Source organism: Podarcis muralis, chromosome 1 (assembly GCF_964188315.1).
Source record: "Podarcis muralis chromosome 1, rPodMur119.hap1.1, whole genome shotgun sequence".
NCBI lineage: Eukaryota > Metazoa > Chordata > Lepidosauria > Squamata > Lacertidae > Podarcis > Podarcis muralis.
Genome location: NC_135655.1, coordinates 132,610,477 through 132,633,502, shown reverse-complemented (window position 1 = coordinate 132,633,502; position 23,026 = coordinate 132,610,477). Strand labels below are relative to the sequence as shown.

The window sequence follows — 23,026 nt, the reverse complement described above, 5'->3', positions numbered from 1 at the left end:
GCTCTACAAGTTAAAATGTTACTAGCCATGATTGCCACCCACTTATCAACCAATGTTACTGGTGAGGCAGTGGAAGGACAAGGTTTAATTCTGCCCCCCTGTGTACTTTTCCTTCAAGCAGGTGAGGTGAAGGACTCTCGCTGCTGCCTTACTTAAAGGAGAAGCAGAGCTGCATCAAAGGGCAAGTCCTTTGCAAAAACAGTCTCCTCCTTTAAACATCTGAGTGATCAGGCAGGGGGGAAGGAACTCCTTTACTCAGCCCGAAGTTTCAGCAGAAGCGGGGGGAAAGCTGCTTCAAAGACCACTTTTCCAAAGGGTTTTAAGACATTCCTCTGGAGGCTATCTTAAACCCTTTGCAAAGATCCCTGCCCTCCCTTTTTCAACCTCCAACACTGGAGGTTTAAAGGCGGAGGGCTGAGATATGCAAATCAGTATGACCTTCTATGAATGACAGGTGTCTGGGATTGCCCACCTGTCATATTTGACTTGTGAGGTCAATCCTGGAAGCAAAAGGTTCCCACCCCTGATGTAGAATACATTCACTTATTAAAAGGCTTTCCCTGCTGCATTTTTTAAAACAAACAAAAATTAAATAAAATCTTACTTATGGTTTCCTAAAAGCAGGGTTTAGAGGCATGGTAAAACAGAATACATAAGCTGAGTAGCAAAAGGGCTATAATTTCCTCACAAGATTTTACCTCTATTGCTTTTGACTTCTCTTCCTCTTTTAACTTGTGCTGATGTTGTTGTTCATCTAACATGTGCTGTAGTTCTTTTTCTTTAACTTGTTCATTTTGGAAGTCTTGAAGAACAGCTGTCATATCTTTCTCCTTATTTTCCAGTGCAGAACTGCAACATACAAAAGTTCTATGTATTTTTTTTTTAAAAAAAACTGCTAACCTGCATCTTTCTGTTTTTTTAGCAGACATGCAGCTGTATCCAACTTAGTTCTAATCAGAATAATCCACTAAAATCAATAGACCTAAGGTTAACCACACTCATTTTTTTCAATGGATCTGCTCCAGGTAAAATGAACACCTGGACACAACCCAATGTCTTTAGTAACTGAGCAAGAAGAAGTAACAATCAAGTATCATGGGAGGGGTGTTTCTAGGACTAAGGTGAAGCTGTGACGCTCCCTTGTTATTTTTGCTATTGGATGCTGCATGTTGTTCAAGTAATCTTATTATATTTATAGTATTCAAATGTGGTGTTCTGTATGTTATTATATTTTTGTTTTGCTACGTCATTATGAAATTGTTTGCAATGCATCTGTTTCTTTGTTGTGAGCCTCTTTGGGCAGGCTTTTTTGTGGGAGTATGAATAAATGAATAAAACACTTTGCATAGTGCTTTTTATTATGTCAGGAGCAACACTTCTTAACTTTTAACGTTTCAGCACAGGTTGGTATAAACAGTGAATTCTCAAGCTGAAGCACTTCCTATACGAGTGTCCTAGAAACAAAAATCAGGAAGGGACTCTGCAGTTGAAACCCCAGGGACATGTGGAAAGGGGAACTGGAATAAGAAATTTGTGACAACAATTATGTTGCTCTTTGATTGTATAGTAAAATCTATCATTAAAAATCACAACTAGAGGTAGTGGGAAGATAAAGGTAAAGAACCCCTGACAGTTAAGTCCAGTCGCGAACAACTCTGGGGTTGTGGTGCTCATCTTGCTTTACTGGCCAAGGGAGCCGATGTTTGTCCGCAGACAGTTTTTCCGGGTCATGTGGCCAGCATGACTAAGCCGCTTCTGGCCAAACCAGAGCAGTGCACGGAAACGTGTTTACCTTCCCACCGGAGCGGTACCTATTATCTACTTGGACTTTGACATGCTTTTGAACTGCTAGGTTGGCAGGAGCTGGGACCGAGCAACGGGAGCTCACCCCGTTACGGGGATTCGAACTGCCGACCTTCCGATCGGCAAGCCCAAGAGGCTCAGTGGTTTAGACCACAGTATTTAGGCAAATACTGAAATGCAAAAAGTTGTTAGAAGAGGACTGTTTTGTAATACAGGAGGATTGGGGTACAAAGGCACCCAAGAACTTAACTGAATGTCTCCAGTATGATACAAACTGAGAGCAGGAAGAACTTCACAATAAGACATTTACTTGGAAATTGTAGCTGTAGATTGTTCTAAACGCAAACTGAACTGCCCTTGAAGTCCTTACCTGTACTTAACTATGTCTTCCTGGAGGTCCTGTAGGGATTTTTGGAGCCTCTCATTTGTTTGCTTGCTTTCACAGAGATCTGATTTCAAGTTCGATATTGCGCTGTGTTCCTGTTTCAGTAGTTCATGCATCTCAGAGGATTTCTCTTGTTCACTTTTTAGAGAAGCCTGCAAGTCACTTGCAATGGATTTCTCCTGCTGAAGTTTATATTCTAGTAATTCAACTGAGAACAAATACAAAGTTACAACAAAATTAAAAAATTTAAATCAATTTCAATAACTTAAAGTAATCCCCCCCCCAATATAACTTTAAAAAATGACAAATGAAGTGGATTTTTAAAGGCACATAAATGCAGTATGTACTGTGACATTTCTGGATGAAAGGACCTGTTGGCAACACTTTGCTTCACTTTCTGTTTTCCCATACTTGCTTCACATCAGGCTATAAAAAGGCTGTCATTCATTACTTTCAGATTTCACCTATCCAAGGCACATTTAATTTAGAAGGCAAATTCAATAAACCAGATTCAGTGCACTGCTCATGTAGATTTTTACTTGTATGAAATTTCACTTGACCAAGTGAAATAATAATATATGAAGGATTTCCAAATAAAAACATCCTGAAGATCCCAGGCCACAGAGAGGTTAGGCTGGCCTCAACTAGAGCCAGGGCTTTCTCGGCCGCGGCTCCAATCTGGTGGAACGCTCTGTCACAAGAGACCAGGGCCCTGCGGGACTTGACATCTTTCCGCAGGGCCTGCAAGACAGAGCTGTTCCACCAGGCCTTTGGTCAGGGCGCAGCCTGACCCCCTCCTCTGGCAATCTGCACAGAATTTTGCTTAATGGTTGCCATCAATTTGATTTTAATTTGATTTTAATTAATTTTATAATGAATGTTTTTAGAATGTTGGATTATTTTGATTGTTGTTAGCCGCCCTGAGCCCAGCTTCGGCTGGGGAGGGCGGGATATAAATAAAATTTATTATTATTTATTATTATTATTGTGTAAGTCTGTATGACATCATCAACATCATCATTATTCATTATGTGTAAGAGACAAATTCTCAGTTTCTTCAGTTGTGGAACTCATTTTTCACAGAAACCCAGCAAGAACCTTTGACCACTGCTTTTACTGGTGAAGTTAAGCAGGTATGAACATTCTCCAACAAGTGACCTGAGGTACCAACAGTGCTTGCCTTATCTTTGATGGGCATTCTTAGCAGTGATGTAGAATACTTCGTTAGAGCATGCATAGAATTCTACCAGTGTCTTCCTGAAGAAGCTTCTCAAAAACACCCTTAGCAAGAATCTTTCAGTGGGGAGATACAGGAACAGCTCTATGACAAGCCCATGACAGAAAACCAAACGGCTGGTAATTCTGCATTCTAACGTGGTATAATTCTGACTATGTATATGGGACTTAGGTTATACAGGGTAGAAACTCCTCTGGAGAAGCTTCTAACTCCCCGAAGTGTTCTCACGCATATGCACAATAGCACTGTCAGAACATCTGGCATACCAAACCCATAAGGCAAAAAATGGGGGGGAAACCCAAAGAGGGTAATTGTGTTGGTACTTCCTTTTCTTCTTACATACAGGCGAGTGGGAATTCATCCCCCAGATGCACTGTGTCTGATGGCGAGGGATTTACTGTCACAGTGCAGCAACCATACTTGATTCTTCATGAGTGGAAGACAGATGGCCATTGTACTCATTACTTTGTTGCTGCTTGTTATAAAAAAAGGTATGTATGGTTTATTTCATAAAATTATATACCACTTAACTGACAAAGAAAAAACCCTTTAAAAAGAGGCTTTGCATCCAGACAAGGAGCAAGGCAGTGGGTAGGCCTCATGTTTTTTTCTGAAGAGGAGCAGTGCCAGAAACTCCTCTCATCCCAGCCTCAGTTCTCCAAGAGTCAGCAGGGAAGAACGCTTGGGAGAACAGACAGGAAGAACAGAGAAGTGGTGGTGTTGCAAGACCAGGGGGAGGATGATTTGCAGTGGCTAAGACAGCAGCAGTTAAGACCCAGTGGCTGGCTCTGGGACATACTGGCAACAACAATGCTGAGGTGACTGCCTCTGGGGTGGCTCAGGACTTCATGGCTGTCTTGATGACCATGGGGCTGTCCCAATATGTCACCAGCCTAATGCATGTTGCAGGTCACACTCTGGGCCCTGCTTTCTCAACTGGGCAGGAAGAGGGTGATTTGAAAGTGGGGGACATTGACATCAGTCCCTTGTCATGGTCCAATCACTTCCTGTTGAGATTTAGGCTTTCAGCACCTTTTCCGCTCTGCAGAGGCAAGGAACATATTAGGATGCTTTGTCTTCAGAGGAGGCTGGTGGATCCAGTGAGCTTCCAGATGGCTCTAGGGGATTTCCCAGCTGATATGATTGGCACTCCTGGTGACGCCCTGGCCGACCTCTGGAACAACCAAATGGCTCAGGCCGTTGACACAATAATCCTGAACATCTTCTCCTGCTTCATGGAGTCTTTCTGGCACCCTGGTATACTCCAGAGCTTAGGGCGAGGAAACAAGCTGGGAGATGGTTCAAACACGAGTGGAGCAAAATCTGGTTGAAGGCAATTGCACACTGGTGAGGACTCATTATTGAGTCTACCTAGTGGCAGTGAAGGCTGCAAAGAATGCTTCCTTTGTCAGCTCCATTGCATCCTCATTGTGCCGTCCAGCAGAGCTTTTCCGGGTACTGTGGTGCCTGTTACAGTCTGGCAGAAGGAGGTGGCAGAACTGACGATAACTCACTGTGACTTGTTTGCAAAGCATTTTGAGGATAAAATTGCTTACATCCACCGGGATCTTGACACTGCTGTTATTGCAGATGAATCTCATGGGGTGTCCAGAGCACTGTCTGGTCCTGTTGTGTTGGAGGAGTTTCAGTTAGTAAGACTTGAGGATGCAGACAAGGTGCTGGGATCGGTCAGGGTGACTACTTGCACTCTGGACCTTTGCCCCTCTTGACTGATAAAAAACCAGCAGGTGGCCTCAGTGGAGCAGAATGCCTTCCATCAGCTTCATCTGGTGACCCAACTACGTTCCTATGTGGACAGAGACAGCCTAACTTCTGTTGTCTATGCTCTGGTAACTTCTAGGTTAGATTACTGAAACACATTATACGTAGGGCTGTGTCAGAAGATGGCTTGGAAGCTTCAGCTAGTGCAGAATTTATACCTCAAGGACTGACTCTCCCCATATAAACTGACCCAGACTCTGTGATCATCTTCTGAGGCCCTCCTTCCTTGTGTGCCTCATCCACAAGAGGTCCAAAAGGTGGCAACATGAGAACAGGCCTTTTCTGTGGTGACTCCGTTTGTGGAATGCTCTCCCCCAGGGAGGTTTGTCTGGCGCCTTCATTATACACCTTTAGGCGCCAGGCAAAAACATTCCTCTTCTCCCAGGCCTTAGGCTGATTAATATTTTACAGCCTTTAAAATGTTGTGGTTTTTTTTTGGCCGGGAGCGGGTATTATTGTTTTGTTATTAAGTATTTATTTTGTGCTTCTATTCTGTATTTTTATCTTGTGAAATACCCTGAGATTTTCACATGAAGGATGGTATATAAATTTTAACAACAATGAGGAGGAAGAGGAAACTGAGATAAGATATGATAAAGGTAAAGGTACCCCTGCCCGTACGGGCCAGTCTTGACAGACTCTAGGGTTGTGCGCTCATCTCACTCTATAGGCTGGGAGCCAGCGCTGTCCGCAGACACTTCCGGGTCACGTGGCCAGCGTGACAAGCTGCATCTGGCGAGCCAGTGCAGCACACGGAACGCTGTTTACCTTCCTGCTAGTAAGTGGTCCCTATTTATCTACTTGCACCCGGGGGTGCTTTTGAACTGCTAGGTTAGCAGGCGCTGGGACCGAACGACGGGAGCGCACCCCGCCACGGGGATTTGAACCGCCGACCTTTCGATCAGCAAGTCCTAGGCGCTGAGGCTTTTACCCACAGCACCACCCGCGTCCCTAAGATATGATAGCCATCTTCAAATATCTCAAGGACTGCCACATGGAGCAAACTTATTTTCTTCTGCTCCAGAGGGTAGGACTTGAACCAATGGCTTCAAGTTACAAGAAAGGAGAGTCCAACTAAACACCAGGAAGAACTTTCTGGCAGTTAGAGCTGTTCAACATGGAACAGACTCCCTCGGGAGGTGGTGGACTCTTCTTCCTCAGAGATCTCTAAGCAGAGGTTAGATGGTTATCTGGCATGGATCCTTTTGTTGTGTTTCCTGCACTGTAGTTGCTTGGACTAAATGGCCCTTAGGGTCCCTTCCACCTCTACAATTCTATTATTACATGATAAAAGTGTTTGCAAAATAAAGATTAAAGATATAACTCCTTGCATCCTGTTTCTCAGTCAAATGAAGGAATGGTAAAAAGTAAGTAAACTTCCATAAGGTACTACCCTGCCTTCGAAGTTGATGTTCTTGTTTACTCTGATGATTCTCTGTATTTATAAGTGTTTCTTGGAGTTGTTGCAGCTTCTCCTGGCTTTGAAGATGCATCAGTCGCAACTCAGCTTCAAGGTCCTGTATTTCAGTAAGCAAGCTGTTTCTATCTGAAGAAAGAAGATGCTCCAGAACTAGCTTTTGCTGTTGTTCCTGAAATGAAATCAAGTTCATTTTACATATTAAATAACTTATTTCAGTTTCTTTGAGGATGTAAATTCTTGCATCCAATCCTTTAAGCTACACAACCAATTTCCAACCTAGGTTGTTATATTAGGCTGGAAATTGGTTATTGTAGCTTAAAAGGATAGCCTAACTACTGGATCCTTTCCTGTCACTTGAGGCTCAGGTGGCCTCGGTGGCGTGGAGTGCCTTCCATCAGCTTCATCTGGTGGCCCGGCTGCATCCCTATGTGGACAGGGATAGTCTAACTTTTGTTGTCTATGCTCTGGTAACTTCAAGGTTAGATTATTGCAATGCATTGTACATAGGGCTGCCTCTGAAAACGGTTCGAAAACTTCAGCTAGAGCAGAATTCAGCAGTCAGGTTGCTCCCCAGAGCAAGATGGTTTCAGCATATTACACTGATCTTGGTCTGACTGCACTGGCTGTCAACTAGTTTCCGGGCCTAATTAGCCTTAAATGGCTCAAGACCACAATATCTCAAGGACCGCCTCTTTCCATATGAAAGACCCCGAAATCATCTTCTGGGGCCCTTTTTCAGGTGCCGCTTCCACGAGAGGTCTGCAGGGTGACAACACAATAATGGCCCTTCTCTGCAGGGGCTCCTCATCTGTGGAATGCTCTCCCCAGGGAAGTTCACCTGGCGCCTTCATTATACACATTTAGGTGCCAGGCAAAAATGTTCCATTTTAACCAGGCCTTTGGTTGATCTGATCGACATCCTATGCCCTTTTAAAATGTGGTTCTTTGAGGGTGGTAATAATAATTAATAATAATAATAATAATAATAATAATAATAATAATATCTAACAGGATGCATTTCAGAAGGCGAATATTACATAGTAAACCCCTGGAACATTCTCATACTTGTTGTTCCACTATATGTTCCAGCTTTTCTATTAATGATCCTTCGTCTCCAGAGCCAGGATTGCAAAAATGTGCCTGTAAGTAGCTTTGTAACATGTTTCGCTCCTTTTCCAATACACACTGGACTGCTTGAAGTAGGTCTCCTCTCCAGTCAAAAAAAGCAGGTGTATTTTCCTACAAGACAGGATGGATAATCAACAATAACTCATAATTCCCATTTTCTACAAGATTGGAAAACTTTTTTAAAAAGTTTTGATATTTTTCATAATACATTACAATAAAAAACAAACTAAACAAAAAGAAATACATGAGAAAGAGAAAAAAGCAAATAACTATTAATATTAAATAGTCATAATAAAAACATGTTAGTCCCACAATTAACTCTAAACTGAATCAATACCTCTACCACATACATTAATTTGAAAGAGGCTTTTCTATGTATATGAAGAACCAATCTGATGATTTCTCAAATATGTTTATACATATTTTACCTATCAAACATTAGCATTTCACTTTCGCCTAATGAAAACAAAGGACACTTTTCTTCTCTGTAACTGTCAGACATTTCATTTTGCTTCTTTTTGCGTGTGTGTTAGGGTGAGGCTGGTCTAAGATAGAGCAAAGCAGAATGATGTAAAACAAGAAAGAAGAAAAAATTGTCCAGTGTTCAGCGTTCTGGAATTATAATACTTAAACTCTATATTCAAATATTTTAAAGACATTCCCTCTATAGGTAAAAAAGTATGCAAAATGTATACTGTGTGACAAATAACTCTTTTTCAGAGTGTAAATAATATTTTATTTGGTTAAAATTATAAGGTTTAGTTGTCAAATTTGCACTATTGTTTAAGAAATATATAAAGTATCAATGGGAAATTTGATTTAAATAATATAAAATTGGCCCTTTCAAATAATCAATTTAAGTTAAACACCTGATTTAAATCAAATCCACCTACCACAAAGGAACACCAATCTATACTTTTGGTGCTGCTGCTCTTTTCATGGTTTCTCTGCAGAAATGAAAGACCTTCCACTAATCCACAGGTACCTAATCAAACCATAGTACTCTTGCAGCCCCTGCCCCATTAGGTAAATGGGCAGAACAGCTAACATGCCAGCATCCCTTGACATACCATATATATTCCTAGCAAGCCATAAATGGAAGTGCCCATATCTGCCCCAATGTGGAAATGCTAATTTTATGATCCAATTCACCTTAGGAGGAATTGCACTAGCACTGTTTGCCTTAGAAGGACTAGTTGTCCCCATCTGTCTCTACAGAATTTTCCTTTGCCAGACTCCTTCTGAATTGACTGGGATGCAAGCGCTCAGCTTTTTAGAAATCACCAAGCAGTCGTACCCCGAAAGTCAAACGGAATTCATTCCGGAAGTCCATTCGACTTCCAAAACATTCGGAAACCAAAGTGCGGCTTCTGATTGGCTGCAGGAAGCTCCTGCAGCCAATCGGAAGCCCCATCAGACGTTCAGCTTCCAAAAAGAGTTCGCAAACAGGAACACTCACTTCCAGATTTGCGGCGTTCGGGAGCCAAAATGTTTGAGAACTAAGCTGTTTGAAAACCAAGGTATGACTGTAATTGCAGCTGTTGTTAATGGTCTCTAACTCAAGTAAAATTATAAAGATATCTGTATACCTTGTCTTCTTTATCTGGTACTTTGTTGAGGTAATCCTTCAGCGACTGAACTGTATCAAGCAAGGCTAGACTCTCTTTTTGCCACCCCTCCTTTGATGGTGATTTCTGTACATTTTTTTTATCATTATGAGACAGAGATTTTTCTGACAAAACCAGTATTTTGTAGCTCTCTTCAGATACCATCTTCAACACATTCTGAGAAGGAAGCAAAATACGTCAAGCTGATGATATCAGGTAGCCCACACAGTCCTCAAGACATTTACCACTTGAAACTGTTCTGCAATTTGAAAATAATATAGACACTGCAGCAAAGTTCTTCAAAGGAAACAAAATCCATACTGCAACTGGCAAATATTACATAAGAAACATAGAGTCCAATAAATGATCAACTGGATTTAGTAGACAAATCATCCAAGATGGATCTTAGCACAATCCTACCACATATGATAGAGAACAGTCCCACCAACATTTCGGCAAGGCACCTTTGTGAATCACTGTTGGTTTTCTAGGGCCATATGTAGCTTTTGATTACACACTAACATAGAGAATGTAGGAAATAAATCCATGAAAATCTGTAACAGAAAAGTAAATATGACTCGATAGAGACTTGATGGGATGACCTCCATGACTGGAATGTAGCAAGTGAAGGACACAGCTTGATCCAAAAGTATAAATGCAAGAGAAAGTGAGGCAGAGTAGCATGATAGGCCTAAAAACCAAAGAGCTGCACAGAAATCCAACACAGCTACTACTGTAGAGAGCATCTGGGCAAAACTAAACAGGAGAAAGAAGTATAACATGACTGGCACAGACCACCAAAATAAGGAGAGGATGTGGATGATGCTTTCCTGAAACAAATAACAGATTTTTCATGCAAGGAAGAGTTATTAGTAATGGGAGATTTCAACTACTTCAATATCTCTTTGGAAGACAAATTTTGCTAAAGCATGGAATCTCTCAAAATTCCTGTTTTACTGGTACCGTTTCCAAATTTAGCGCTCCAACTTGTGAAGAGATGAAGAGAATCAAATGGACATGCCCCAGAGAGAGCGGGGCTTGGCACTGTGCCTCTTTTCTCTCTAACTGGAAGAGTAAAACATGCTTGATTCAAAATAGCTGATTCAAAATGGTGGCCAGCATTCAAATATCAACAAAATTCCCCACTCCAGCAACCCTTGTGCCAAGTTTTGCAATGATATCTTGAGAAGCATCCAAACACAGAGAACAAAATGAACAAAACACTTTCCTCTCTCTATATAGCGCGCATGTGTGTGTACACACACACACACACACACACACAGAGAGAGAGAGAGAGAGAGAGAGAGAGAGAAAGAGAGAGAGAGAGAGAGAGAGAGAGAGAGAGAGAGAGAGAGAGAGAGAAAGAAAGAAGCTGAAATTCTGAAAAAGAATTTTGGAAAGGAAATTTTTCAGCAGAAAGCTAGCATGTTACATAGAGGAGAGAAGGACTTCTGAATGAGCTGTCAGGAAAAACAGAACTGATAAGATGCTGAGAAAGAAGGAAGGAGGAGCATTCAAATGAATCATAGAGCTTCCCTTCAGGGGTTGCCCAGCAGTGACTGTAGGGCTAGTATGCCAGGAAAAAGGAGACCTTTTCTGTCATTTATTCAAATCAACCAAGGAATATGTCATACAGTATTTTAAATATTTTTATTTCAATTTAAAATTGTGGTACACATATAGTACAATCTCATCCAGACTTCCTTTTGTGCTGGGCTTTCCAGGCAAAGGTTTGTGCTTTAAAGCTCTATGTCTTAGCAGTTGTTTTTGTCTCTGCGCTTTCCCCAGGAAAACCCACATTTTGCTGCTAAAGTGGAGCAAATGGCAATCTGTAGAAAACCCAATTGCTGTTTGCTCTGATTCAGCGATAAAACGCAGAGTTTCCCAAGAAAAGTGCTGGGACAAAAAAAACCCATTGCTCAGACATTGAGCTTTAAAGCCTGAAACACGGCACAAAAGGAAGTCTGGTTGAGCTTCAAGTTGCCCAACAATTTGCTTACCCACATTACCTTCAACTGTTGTGAAAACACTTCTCTTTCTTTTCTTGCTGGTTCCGTGATATCTGGAACAATTCCAAAGCACTGCAGATAAGTCATGATCTTGCTATCTTGGTGTAAAATAGTTTCTGGATCTTCCTGATTAAGCTGAAGAACTAAATCTGAACTAGTATCTGAAAAACAAAACGGCAAGAACGTTCATATGACTAGGGTTTGGTCAGTCAACCAGCTACAAATCCACCAAACTGTAACATCATCTAGCCTAGCGTTGACTTATCACCATTCCCAGAAGAATGGCTAGATACTTTTGGCACATCCTATCATCTTATTAAGGTAAGATACCAGGCTGTGTACTGCACTTTGCCAATCCAGAGATGATGACCTTGTACAACAGTGCACTGAGGACTTCTGCTAGGTAAAGTAGAAACCATCAAGGCATCAGAATGCTCTTCATGACAATGAACTTGTGGTGCCATAGAGTCTGGATTGTCCTGGCTGTGTCCAGGAGGCAATGGGGGGAGGGGAAGGGTACTAGATACAAAGGGTTCAAGACTATGGGTAGATGCTCATTCTCACATATCTGATCAGTGCAACTAGGGCTACCAGGATATGGGTGAAGAGAACAGGACAAAAGATAAAGTGCAAGTGGTACCTTGGTTTATGAACTTAATCCGTTCCGGAAGTCCATTCTTAAACCAAAGCATTCTTAAACCAAGGTATGCTTTCCCATAGCAGCGGCGGACTCAATTTACAAATGGAACACAAACACAAGGCAAAGTACACAAACCAAAACACCTACTTCTGGGTTTGCAGCGTTCTTAATCCAAGTTGTTCATAAACTAAGCTGTCCTTGAACCAAGGTACTACTGAATACAAACTCTACTTAGCTTAAAGAAATAATGGTAAATAACACTCCTGATGAGTTCTTCAACCAAATAATGACTTTCCCCACCTTTAGTAAAGGTAAAGGTAAAGGGACCCCTGACTGTTAGGTCCTGTCGCAGACAACTCTGGGGTTGTGGCGCTCATCTCGCTTTATTGGCCAAGGGAGCCGGCGTACAGCTTCCGGGTCATCTGGCCAGCATGACTAAGCCACTTCTAGCGAACCAGAGGAGCGCACAGAAACGCCGTTTTCCTTCCCACCAGAGTGGTACCTATTTATCTACTTGCATTTTTGTGCTTTCGAACTGCTAGGTTGGCAGGAGGCCAGTTTAGTAGGCAAGTTCAAAGATTTTATATTATAGAAAAAAGTTCCATAGGTTATTGGTCAGCCGGCTTTCATTGCTCAAGCTATCATTTTAGCTTTTTTTTTATTGTTTCAGTTTCTAAGACTAAAATTTGTTCAAAATCACTTAGCCTCCAAGTGACAAGGCTTGAGAGTGGCTCTATTTCATGGGACCAGGGAAGTCTCCTGCGGAAATAAGTACAGGATACCCCCAATTTAGCAGTTAATCTCTACCTGTTGGGGGAGTCTGCATGCCTAAGACATGCTCTCCAAGTGACCCAAGGTAAATCCCAGGAGCCCAAGCCACATTGGAGCATGCCCACTGAAATCACTTATAGCATGAATTCATTAACTCACTGCTGCCATACTCAGTGCTTGCACCCTCACGTCTGGACATCGTTGATTCTAGATCATCTTGCAGCTTGGATTGCAACAGAGTGAAGCCTTCAGCATCTCTAACCTATTTAGAAATGAATATACAAAAATACAATGAAGTCCTAGCTTCATTAACAAGTCGTCTACAGCAACAATGGACGTACATATTCTGCTTTATGTTTTCCACAGGAATGAATAACAGTACCTTATTTTTCCGTGTATAACACACCCCGCCCTGTATAACACAACCCCTATTTTTGGGGACTACAATTTTAGACAATGGGGGGAGATGGCCCAGTTGTTGAGCTGTAAGTGGGATGCTTACAGTTATTGACGTATTTTGGACGGGGAATGCCGAAAAACACTCACCTGACTGACAAACGCTACAAAACACACATGCAGAAGAAGCAACAGTAACTGCCGGCAAGCCAACAGCAGCCGGCATTTGCACGCCCGACTGCAGCATCAGCCAATCCACAGCAACACTTGCAGCAGACTCCATTCTCCCACCCAATCACAGCTGACAACCAATTGCCAGTCCCCATAAATCATTTTTAACATTCTTTTACAGTAAAAAAAAACCTCGTCTAATACACGGAAAAGTGTGCTAATTCTTTTAGGGTTACACCTCGCAATACATTTTGTACATCTATTATATTAGTTATGAATACTGAATCATAAATATAAATTGCAGCTTATATTTTAAAAATATTACCAGCACTCAGGAATGAACAAATCCCACACTATTTAGTATTTTGAAGGAAAGCACTGATGTTTAAAGAAACCCACAGCCCCTTCAAGGACACGACTGAGATAGGTGATCTCAGCATCAGTGCTGAGGGAACAGGTTTGCCCCCATTCTGGTGCCCACCAAAACACAGCTTTCGTTTTTTTCACTGTTTTACTACCAGACGACAAACCAGGCACAACAAATCCTATCACACTGAATTTTCCACTAAAAGGAGCCCCATGTATGTATAGGAGGCCATACGCACACTTGAATATATACCACATAGAAAAAAAGTTACCGAATTTGATATTAATTGCAGAATAAATCAATCTGAAAGTATGTTTTGTCACCATGGATTTGCAAATGATACCCTCCTGATCAGGAAGAAGCCCAGCCACTCAGAAGTCTAGGGACTGTTTTGGGACTGCATCTCCCATCATGCCTAGCTAACAGGACCAGTGGTCAGGGATGATGGGAATCGTAGTTCCAAAACAGCTGAAGGGCTGAGTTTGGGGATGCCTGCCTTAGAGCAAGGAAGAGATTTAGTAAGCAGCAGTGAAATGTTTTATTTCCACGTCTTCCTGCTCCTCTACTCCTCCAGGGGAGAACCTTTCAGAAAGGTATACTGACTCCTCATAGGAGACTTGGAGGAGAAAAGGCTCTGCGGACTCCTTCATCAGGCAGGAGAGAAAAAGCAGAGCAGACACAACTGCCTCCCAGAATTCTATGCTCTCCTGCCTCATCACTGAAGGAGATCATACCCAACCAGCGAATGGATTCCGATCAACGCAAATGCTTTTTTTTTTTTTTTTTTTTTGCTTGAGAGCAGGGGAGGGCCTTGACTCCAGCTCTGTTTTTGAGCTCCCACTGGTTTGGTCACTGTGGAAAACACAAAGCTGGACCAAATGAAGTGCTGGTTTGCTCTTGTCAGGGATGCTCTTGTGACTCACATGCTCTCTCCACTACATCCCTCAATAAAGGTGTGGCTGGTCCTTTTTTGGTTCAAGTGGTGCATCCACCCAGGGGCCATACTTAAGTGGTGGCCCAAAGTGGGCGGTGCCACACACACTTTCTCACACACACACTCAACATGTGTGCGCACACACAAACACAGACACATAGCGGACAGTACAGATCAGTTGAGAAAGGTGTGCTATGCCAACAAGCACAAAAGAACCCCTCTGCAGTGCCACAAATCTAACTCAATGGTGTAATGTTGGAAAGTGTCAATTACTTCTCCTACCTGTGAAGTTATATTTCCACAAGGGCCGATACTGATGCTGAAATCCAGCATTGCCTGAGCTCTGCAAGTGCAGCTTTCTCCTGATTGAAGTGCAGAGTGTTTGAGGACTGGGACATTCACAGGGAAACCAAAATGCTTGTTTACAAAGCTATACCTTACTGTATGCTTGTTAAACTTGAACCACTTATAAATGCCATCTCCAACTCCTCGAAAGATTCCATTAACCGTGTCTCTGAAATTTTTTACATATCACTTGGGAAGACAGGTGAACTAATGGCAGTCTACTGGAAGAAGCAAATATCACCAGCGTCGAAGCAATGATTCTTCAACATCAACTTCGTTAGACTGGTCGTGTTGTGTGGATGCCTGATTATCGTCTTCCAAAGCAACTACTCTATTCCAAACTTAAAAATGGAAAGCGTAAAGCTGGTGGCCAACAAAAGAGGTTTAAAGACTCTCTCAAGGCAAATCTAAAAAAATGTAGTATAAACACCAACAATTGGGAAACACTGGCCTGCGAGCGCTCCAATTGGAGAACAGCCTTACCAAGATGTCATGGACTTTGAAGATACTCAGGATGAAACTCAGGATGAAAGGGAGAAGCGCGCTAAGAGGAAGGCACGTCTGGCAAACCCCTCACCATGATCAACTCCCACCCAGAAACCTATGTCCCCATTGTGGAAGGACGTGGGGATCCAGAATTGGTTTCCACAGTCACTTACGGACTCACTGTTAAGACCATGTTCATGGAAGACAATCTTACTCAGCTACAAGTGATCGCCAAAGAAGAAGTTATCACCCCTTCTCTGCTCGAACACTCAATCTGATGATTGGAGGGAGTTGATTTGCGTCCTCCTCAGGGCGCTGCACTCTGCCTACCCCTGCATTGTGTCTGCTTCAGTTTTTCTCTTTGGTCACGAGGATTTGGTAGGATCTTGGAGGATCTAGATGAGACCTCTGAACTGCCACCATTACATTAAGGACTGAAAAAAGTGGTCTTATGTTAAAATACGATACTAAAATATTTCTCACAGTGGGTTAGATCTCTCTAAGAATAAGTCCAATCCATTGCTCACTTCAAAGCAACCACATTTACTTTTCAAAAAGCTAGTCACTTACATACAATTGATTATTAAAGGGCACTGCAACGTTGACCATAATTACCTTTACTTTACTGCCTGGAGTTCATGATGAAATGATCAAATCTGGCTACTATGACATGGTACCTATTATTCTTTACTCCTTTTGTTTCCATGGGAATGGCTGAGGGCACATGACTCAGCAATAAAATAATGTGTGTTTACAGAATAATCACTTACTGAAATATTTTCTTGCGCACGATTGTAGTCAGTTGCTTCTGGGATTGCCGAGGCTGCAATGTGGAGACTGGAATGTTGAGACTGAAGGAGATATGCCGCCATTTCTTCACTGCCATTAGAATAGGAAATTGGGCACTCCAACAACCCTGTGATGTCTCCCTGTAGGACTGAGGAATCTGAGGACAGGCTTGCAGAGCCTCTGCTGTGCATACCATCAACTTCTGAAAAGGGTGTTAAAGGAAGACTTATTTGGAGCTCCATGCTGTTATTCTCTTTTCGCATCATCTCAGGTGAGTCCCATGAAGTCTTATCTATGACCCTGCTTTCAAAGTTTTCTGATATCTTTTGACTGAATTGTGTGCTTTGAAAAACATGATTAAGTTGCAACATTTGTTGAAAAACTGGTTGTGGATCTTGATGTTCTTTAACACTATTTGTTACTTCTGTTCCATGAACCAGAACCATCCCTTGAAGATGTGTATCCTGAATATTAAGATTTTTACTGGAAGACTTCAGATTAGTCACAGTAATATATTTTTCCTGCAAAGAAACACAAACATTTAGTAACCTGCCATAACATGAAACCACTGAACCTTAAGGCTGAGACAAAAGGGGTGAAACAGAGGGAGGGTGTTTCTCGCAAACATTTTTGCTGCTAATAAAAGTCCATCCTTTTCATCTACTGGGGGGGCATTCTCTAAGCGGTTTTAAAATGTTTGCAGGAGAGCTGCATACCTCCCAACACACATCTCATTAGTGAACCCTTAGGTACTGGCAATAGCACTCCAAATTGAGCCTCTTTGCGGCTTTGCTCAGCTGTTCCTTCTGCATTAGCTTTAGTCCAGACTAATATTATAGTTTAAATTATTTGCCCTTCATCCAACTATCACAGGGTGGTTTCCAATATAAAAACCTCAAAAATACATACCATAATAACAACAATAACAACAGTAACCCCCCCCCCCTGTTAAAAAGGCCATAGATTGTTTAATTATTCAAAGCCCTGGGAGAAGAGCCACTGCAGAAAAGGCCCATTCTTGTATTGCTGCCTTCCTCCCTGCTCACTTACGGAAAACAGGCTCTGAATGTTAACTGCTTACATTTCTGGGCAGCATGAGTGCACCCTGAAACAGAAGTGTTGGCGGCAAGGGCTGGACCAGTGGAGTGAACTCCCCCTGCCCCCAGCCCATGCACACCAGGCGGCACATGTTATACCCCTGCTAATCACTACCTTGCTATCCCACTTTGTTTTTGCACACACAGGCAAGAAGAGTATCTCTAATGGTATCTTTCTATTTTCCCCAGGTTTGCAGAAGGTTCTCCCATCTGATTTCCACGATTTCTCCCTCTAGGATGGTGGGCTCAGCCTGAATTATTACTGCTCACCAAAGACCTAGTTAGGAAGATGGGAACAGCAGCATGGACTCCAATGTACCCTGGCTTGTGTGGTCAGCTAAGAGACCAGGAGGTCCTGCTTGAGACGTGTCAGCCCTGCTCTTTAGGAGGACTAAACAGAACAACTTAAAATTGCTTATCTGGAGGAAACCAAGAATTTATTGACGGTGACACATCTGGACATCTCTTAACCAGACTCATTTTAATATCCTGATTATTAATTTCAACCATTATTTGGGTATTTATAATATTATGGTTGGCACATACCATTTCATCTCTGTAAGAAAATTCCACTGATCCTGAGGGCTTGTTATTTGGTTCTCTCTCTTCTCCCCCTTCCTCAATTTCTTCAGAAGAAACGTAGGGAACAGGTTCTGGCACCAGCTCACCAAGTTTAAGTTTCTTATTATCATTATCTTGACCCTTTTCCCTGTAGGATTTCAACTGTGAGTGAAAAAAATCTTTCTCAGATCTCACTGTTTCCAGTTCTTCTGTCATTTTCTCAATCTGAGATTTGAGTTCTGCAGCAGCAGTCTGAAGTTCACTAATCTCCCTCTGATAAGTGACCTCTTTGTCATGCAGTGTTTGTGCCAAGACATGTTGTTCATTTTCAAGCAGCAGCACCTTTCCTCGTATGTTCTCTACTTCAACTACCAGCTCTATTTTCTGCTCTGACACTGCTTGGAACTGTTTTTCTGTCTCTGTAAGCTTTATTTCGCTGTCTCGCAGCTTATCTTTAAGTTCCTGAATGCAAGAAGCAGTCACAGTCATGTCACTTTCTTTTTGAGCTAAGCACATGTTCAGGAGCTTATGTTCTTCCTGTAATTCTTTATACTGTAGCTGTAAAGCGGCTAGCTCAGTGAAGTGCTGCCTAGAGGACTCTTGAACATTTTGTTCTAGGTTTTTTATCTTTGCTTGAAACTGACATTCTTTTTCTTCAAGCAGCTGTTGCCAGGTTTCTCTGTCTGCCAAAAGACTTTCTAGTTGTTCCAGAATCTGTTTCTGGCTGGAATTAAGTAACAGACAGCTGTCACCCTCATCTCTGCTCTCCAGATGATGTGGTGATCCTTTCTTCAATTGATTATGAAGGTTCTCCTCCTGCTCTACTAGAGCAACGTTATTAAGACTGTCTGGGCTATCACGAATTTCATGAAGAGTCAATTCATTTTGAAGCTTCTCAATTACTTTGTACAGCTGCTCTATTTCTTCTGTTTTATTCTTTAGCAATTGTTCTTTGTCATTATGAAGATGCTCTATAACAGACTTCAAGTCTTCAATTTCTAGTACCTGTGATGGAAATATAATAATTTCATAAAACTTTATCATTGATGATTCCATTTCCTTTTGAGCCTATGGCCTAGCTAAACTGAATAGGCCTGGGCCTGTCTACTTTTTTTTACAGTACACAACTAGTATTGCACATAGTAAATGCCCATTCCAGAACGCTGAAAAGAATAAACTGTTAGAATCTATGGTGGCCACTGTATGCATGAAAAGAGAATTGGAAAGGTACAGCAATTATCATTATCTTGCATTATATAGACAGATAAAAGAGGCTATTGGGAGACATTTAATGAATAGGGAAATTAACCAAAGTCTTAATAAGGAAAGACACTTAAAATGGTTATATGTAATCACATGATATTATTATGAAGACTGATCCTAAGAACTGAATGATTTTGACTGGTAACAAATGAACAAGTTGATATGCTTGAGATCCAATACCACCCAGAGATAGCCATCTTTCTTGGGCACAGTAAAGAAGAATAAATGTCAGAACAGAGATCCCTGAGTGGAACTAGCTCCACTGCTTCAATGTCCTGGAACTGTTGGGTTGCTTGCTTCACACCAGCCTTCTTTACAGGATTCTTGAAAATGGGAGACAGGAAACATATGGGGGGGGGGACCTCAGATAGCTCAAGGTGAAGTGCATGAAAGACCATCCCATGGCAGGACTGCAGAAGGAAAGAAGCAAATCTAGAAGCAGACTGCTGTTGCCCTTGTCCTCCACCTCATGACCAATTTCAGGAGGGACGTTGGACCAAAACTCTCTCTCCCTACCACCAGGCCAAGGAACCCAAAAGGACCGTGAAGGATGAAAGGAACTCTATTTTGCTTTTTAATAGGCATACTTATTTTTGGCTTAGATTATACTAGGATAGGACATCCTTCACAGCTTCATCACCAAATAGTTTGCCCCCAACACATGGCTCCATGACCAAATTGGAACAAGAAAGCACATCTGTCTCTCAGTGGTGAAACGAAAGAGAGTGGCGAACAAAGGAACTGGCTACCAGGGATCTAGAAGAGAACTGAACAACATATAATGCATCATCTGACAATAAGGCTAGAGCCCAGGATACCCTGAGCAGGGTCTTTGTAAGTCTGTTGGTATAAAGGTAAAGGTAAAGGTACCCCTGCCCGTACGGGCCAGTCTTGACAGACTCTGGGGTTGTGCGCCCATCTCACTCAAGAGGCCGGGGGCCAGCGCTGTCCGGAGACACTTCCGGGTCACGTGGCCAGCGTGACAAGCTGCATCTGGCGAGCCAGAGCCGCACACGGAAACGCTGTTTACCTTCCCGCTAGTAAGCGGTCCCTATTTATCTACTTGCACTCGGAGGTGCTTTCGAACTGCTAGGTTGGCAGGCGCTGGGACCGAACAACGGGAGCGCACCCCGCCGCGGGGATTCGAACCGCCGACCTTTCGATCGGCAAGTCCTAGGCGCTGAGGCTTTTACCCACAGCGCCACCCGCGTCCCCCAAGTCTGTTGGTATCTTGAGTATAAAAAGATTGGTTCAGTATAGGAATTCATTAGAGCCCCACATACTTTCCAGTAACATGGAAAATAATGGGAGAATAAACTACACAGAATTTGAGAGGAATTTATATTCAACACAAAATGGCCCAAGGAGCCTGTTGCAACTATCCAACCATTTTCCAGCACCTGCAGTAATCGTATGATTACAGCATTGAACTGGGAATTCAATGCAGCTAGCAAGTGCTATTGTCAGGGACTGGACTGAAAGGGAGGAGGAATGGTGGAGATCACACCCCCCCTACTCCTGACGCTCCTAGAGCAGAGGAATTACAGCAGTGGTTTGACAAAGGTCACAGCACAGAGAGAGATGAACAGAAAAGTTGGGAGGTGTTGGGAGAAGAGAGGGAAGAGCCAGAGCCAGGGGAGCCAACTGACACGTTATCACTGGAGAGTATTTGACCCCCCTTCTCTTAAAACTCTTAGTTCATTGAGAGTGCAGGAGCAATTAGCCCTTGCAGAGACAATTAGCCCTTAGCAGCCACCATAAGGGAAAGTGCTGTTGCTAGGAAGGGAGGAGCTCAGTTGGAACAATGCCATTATGGGAGACTGACTGGATTTCTTTGTCTCTCACCATGATGTCTGAATAAACTCATTACTAAGAACGCTCTTTGTTTTTTCCTGCTTCGAGCTGCCGCCAGGGGAGGGATAGAATTTCCCGAGCCTGACAGCTATCCTTTAGCTTTCATTCAAAAACACTGTAAGATTTCAAATACCACAAAGGTTAAAGGTGTGTGTGTAGGGGGGAGAGAAATCAGTAGAGGTAACTATTCATTTATAACCTACATTCTTAAAATAGGTTTTTGAACTTCTATTATAGTTTCAACCCAGAAACAGTCAATATGAGGATCAGGATTTAAAAAAATTAACTGGCCCTTTTATTATTCTCATTGCAACTTACATTTCTATTTTTTGATAAAAGTTCCTCTTGTGTTTTCAATTGTTCCATTAGTGTATGATCCAAGCTGTCTTCCCTAGGTACTCTGTGCCTGATTTCATCCAATTTGGATTGCAGTGTAGAAATCTGAATTAAATTATCATACTGCTGCTGCTGTAATGCTTCTTTATCCTGTAAATATAAATACAAAAATCATATGTGTAAGTAATAGTACCTTTAGACTATTTTGATTGCTAACGTGTGCCAAAGCCTATTATAAATCAATGGCAAGATTAGTTTTTTATCATTTGAATTTACCACAGGCTGTCTTTGCTGTTCTGCAATCTCCATTTATATCACTGGCCCTGAAACAAAAAACGTTACTAATGTTCCAATTCATCCATGGTTTATTTGATGTTAAATCAAAGGAAGTCAAGTATCAGGACCTCTTCATGTGCAAGCCATTTCTTCCAGAAGCCAGAGTAAAGCTGTCGCCGCCTCCAGGACTATGAAGGACAGAGAGACAGACTCCCTAAAACCAGTAAAGCAGGATTTCAGTACACCCCTGCTATTTAGCAACAAGCAGATATTAGGGGCTAGGCACCACTGTACAGGCACAGCCGTGGCTTTGAAAAGTCACTGTGGCATAGAGCAAAGCAAGGCCAGGGATGGAAACTTTTGGCTGAGCAAAATGTAAGTTGCTTTTAGCACTGCCCATCTGACTGGATTACCCCAGCCACTCTGGGTGGCTTCCAACAAATATAAAAGCATACTAGAACATCGAACATTAAAAGCCTCCCTATTGCAGTGGACCACCAGCTCAATTCTGCACAGATGGAGGTATACAGCCTTCAGATAGGCCTTCAGGGGACTATAGTAATAGGGAAATGTTGTCACGCAGGCCCCTTCTGCTTGTATGACCTTTGGATACAACATGCCCTTTTTGGGAGAAATAGGTCCCATGAAAGGAGAAAAAGATCAGAAATAGAAGAGGTGGCAAACAGCACAGTAAGCCTTCACAAGATCAAATAATCCTTTACAAAAGAATTAACAATTGTTAAGAAAATGAATCATCAGCTTCTAGAGGGAATTTTTTTTTACTTGTCAATCAGTCACAACACAGGTAAAAATCACATTGTTGGGAGGTAGCCAGGATCAATCCAGACTGCCATACCTCTCTAGATCAGACACTGGTATAAGAAGATAGCCTGTATGCAGGGGCAGCCTGAAAATTCAGCCCCAGGCTGAATTAGTGAAGAGGCCAGCAGAGGCAGCAGCAAACCCAGCAGCGGGAACAAATGAAGATAGACAGGACATTTTCACAATCTCCACAGACAGCAAAGAAAGTTGAGAATGAGATTTAAGGTAGGACAGAGAGGGCCATGAGTGGAGCAACCACAGTTGCCACAGCCTTAGAATGCAGTGCCATCTGAAAAGTTGACCCCCAGAGGTCCAGGGTGACAATTCCTACCACCTCAGCACATCTCTTCCAGCAGTTAGATTCCACAAATGGCCACTGGGCTAAAGGAGGGAGGCCATACACAAGAGGGTAAATCACTGTGGGGAAAACAGGAAAGGGTTCAGTCACACAACCTGTGAATGAGCAGTGAAAGGTTTAGAACTCGCACTGCAGGCTGAACCATCCCTCAGGCCTCAGCTATGGTCATGGTGCTGAGCCCAAGACACT

At 42.4% G+C, this 23,026-nt stretch overlaps 1 protein-coding gene across 5 annotated transcripts in view; it reads right to left on the bottom strand.

Moving 5' to 3' along the window:
- PCNT (pericentrin) overlaps positions 1–23,026 on the bottom strand; it is a 79,430-nt gene that overhangs the window by 16,171 nt on the left and 40,233 nt on the right. For all 5 annotated transcript variants that reach the window (XR_013390654.1, XM_077918924.1, XM_077918921.1 and 2 more), the window contains exons 23-32: positions 21,364–21,531; positions 17,914–18,933; positions 16,252–16,791; positions 12,942–13,044; positions 11,372–11,532; positions 9,345–9,539; positions 7,693–7,866; positions 6,601–6,796; positions 2,174–2,396; positions 699–849 (exon numbers count right to left, since the gene is read on the bottom strand). Coding sequence is in view for 4 of the 5 variants with exons in the window: in XM_077918924.1 (XP_077775050.1) it covers positions 699–849; positions 2,174–2,396; positions 6,601–6,796; positions 7,693–7,866; positions 9,345–9,539; positions 11,372–11,532; positions 12,942–13,044; positions 16,252–16,791; positions 17,914–18,933; positions 21,364–21,531 (2,931 nt within the window). In the remaining variant the exon portion in view is untranslated. The remainder of the gene's footprint in view (positions 1–698; positions 850–2,173; positions 2,397–6,600; positions 6,797–7,692; positions 7,867–9,344; positions 9,540–11,371; positions 11,533–12,941; positions 13,045–16,251; positions 16,792–17,913; positions 18,934–21,363; positions 21,532–23,026) is intronic.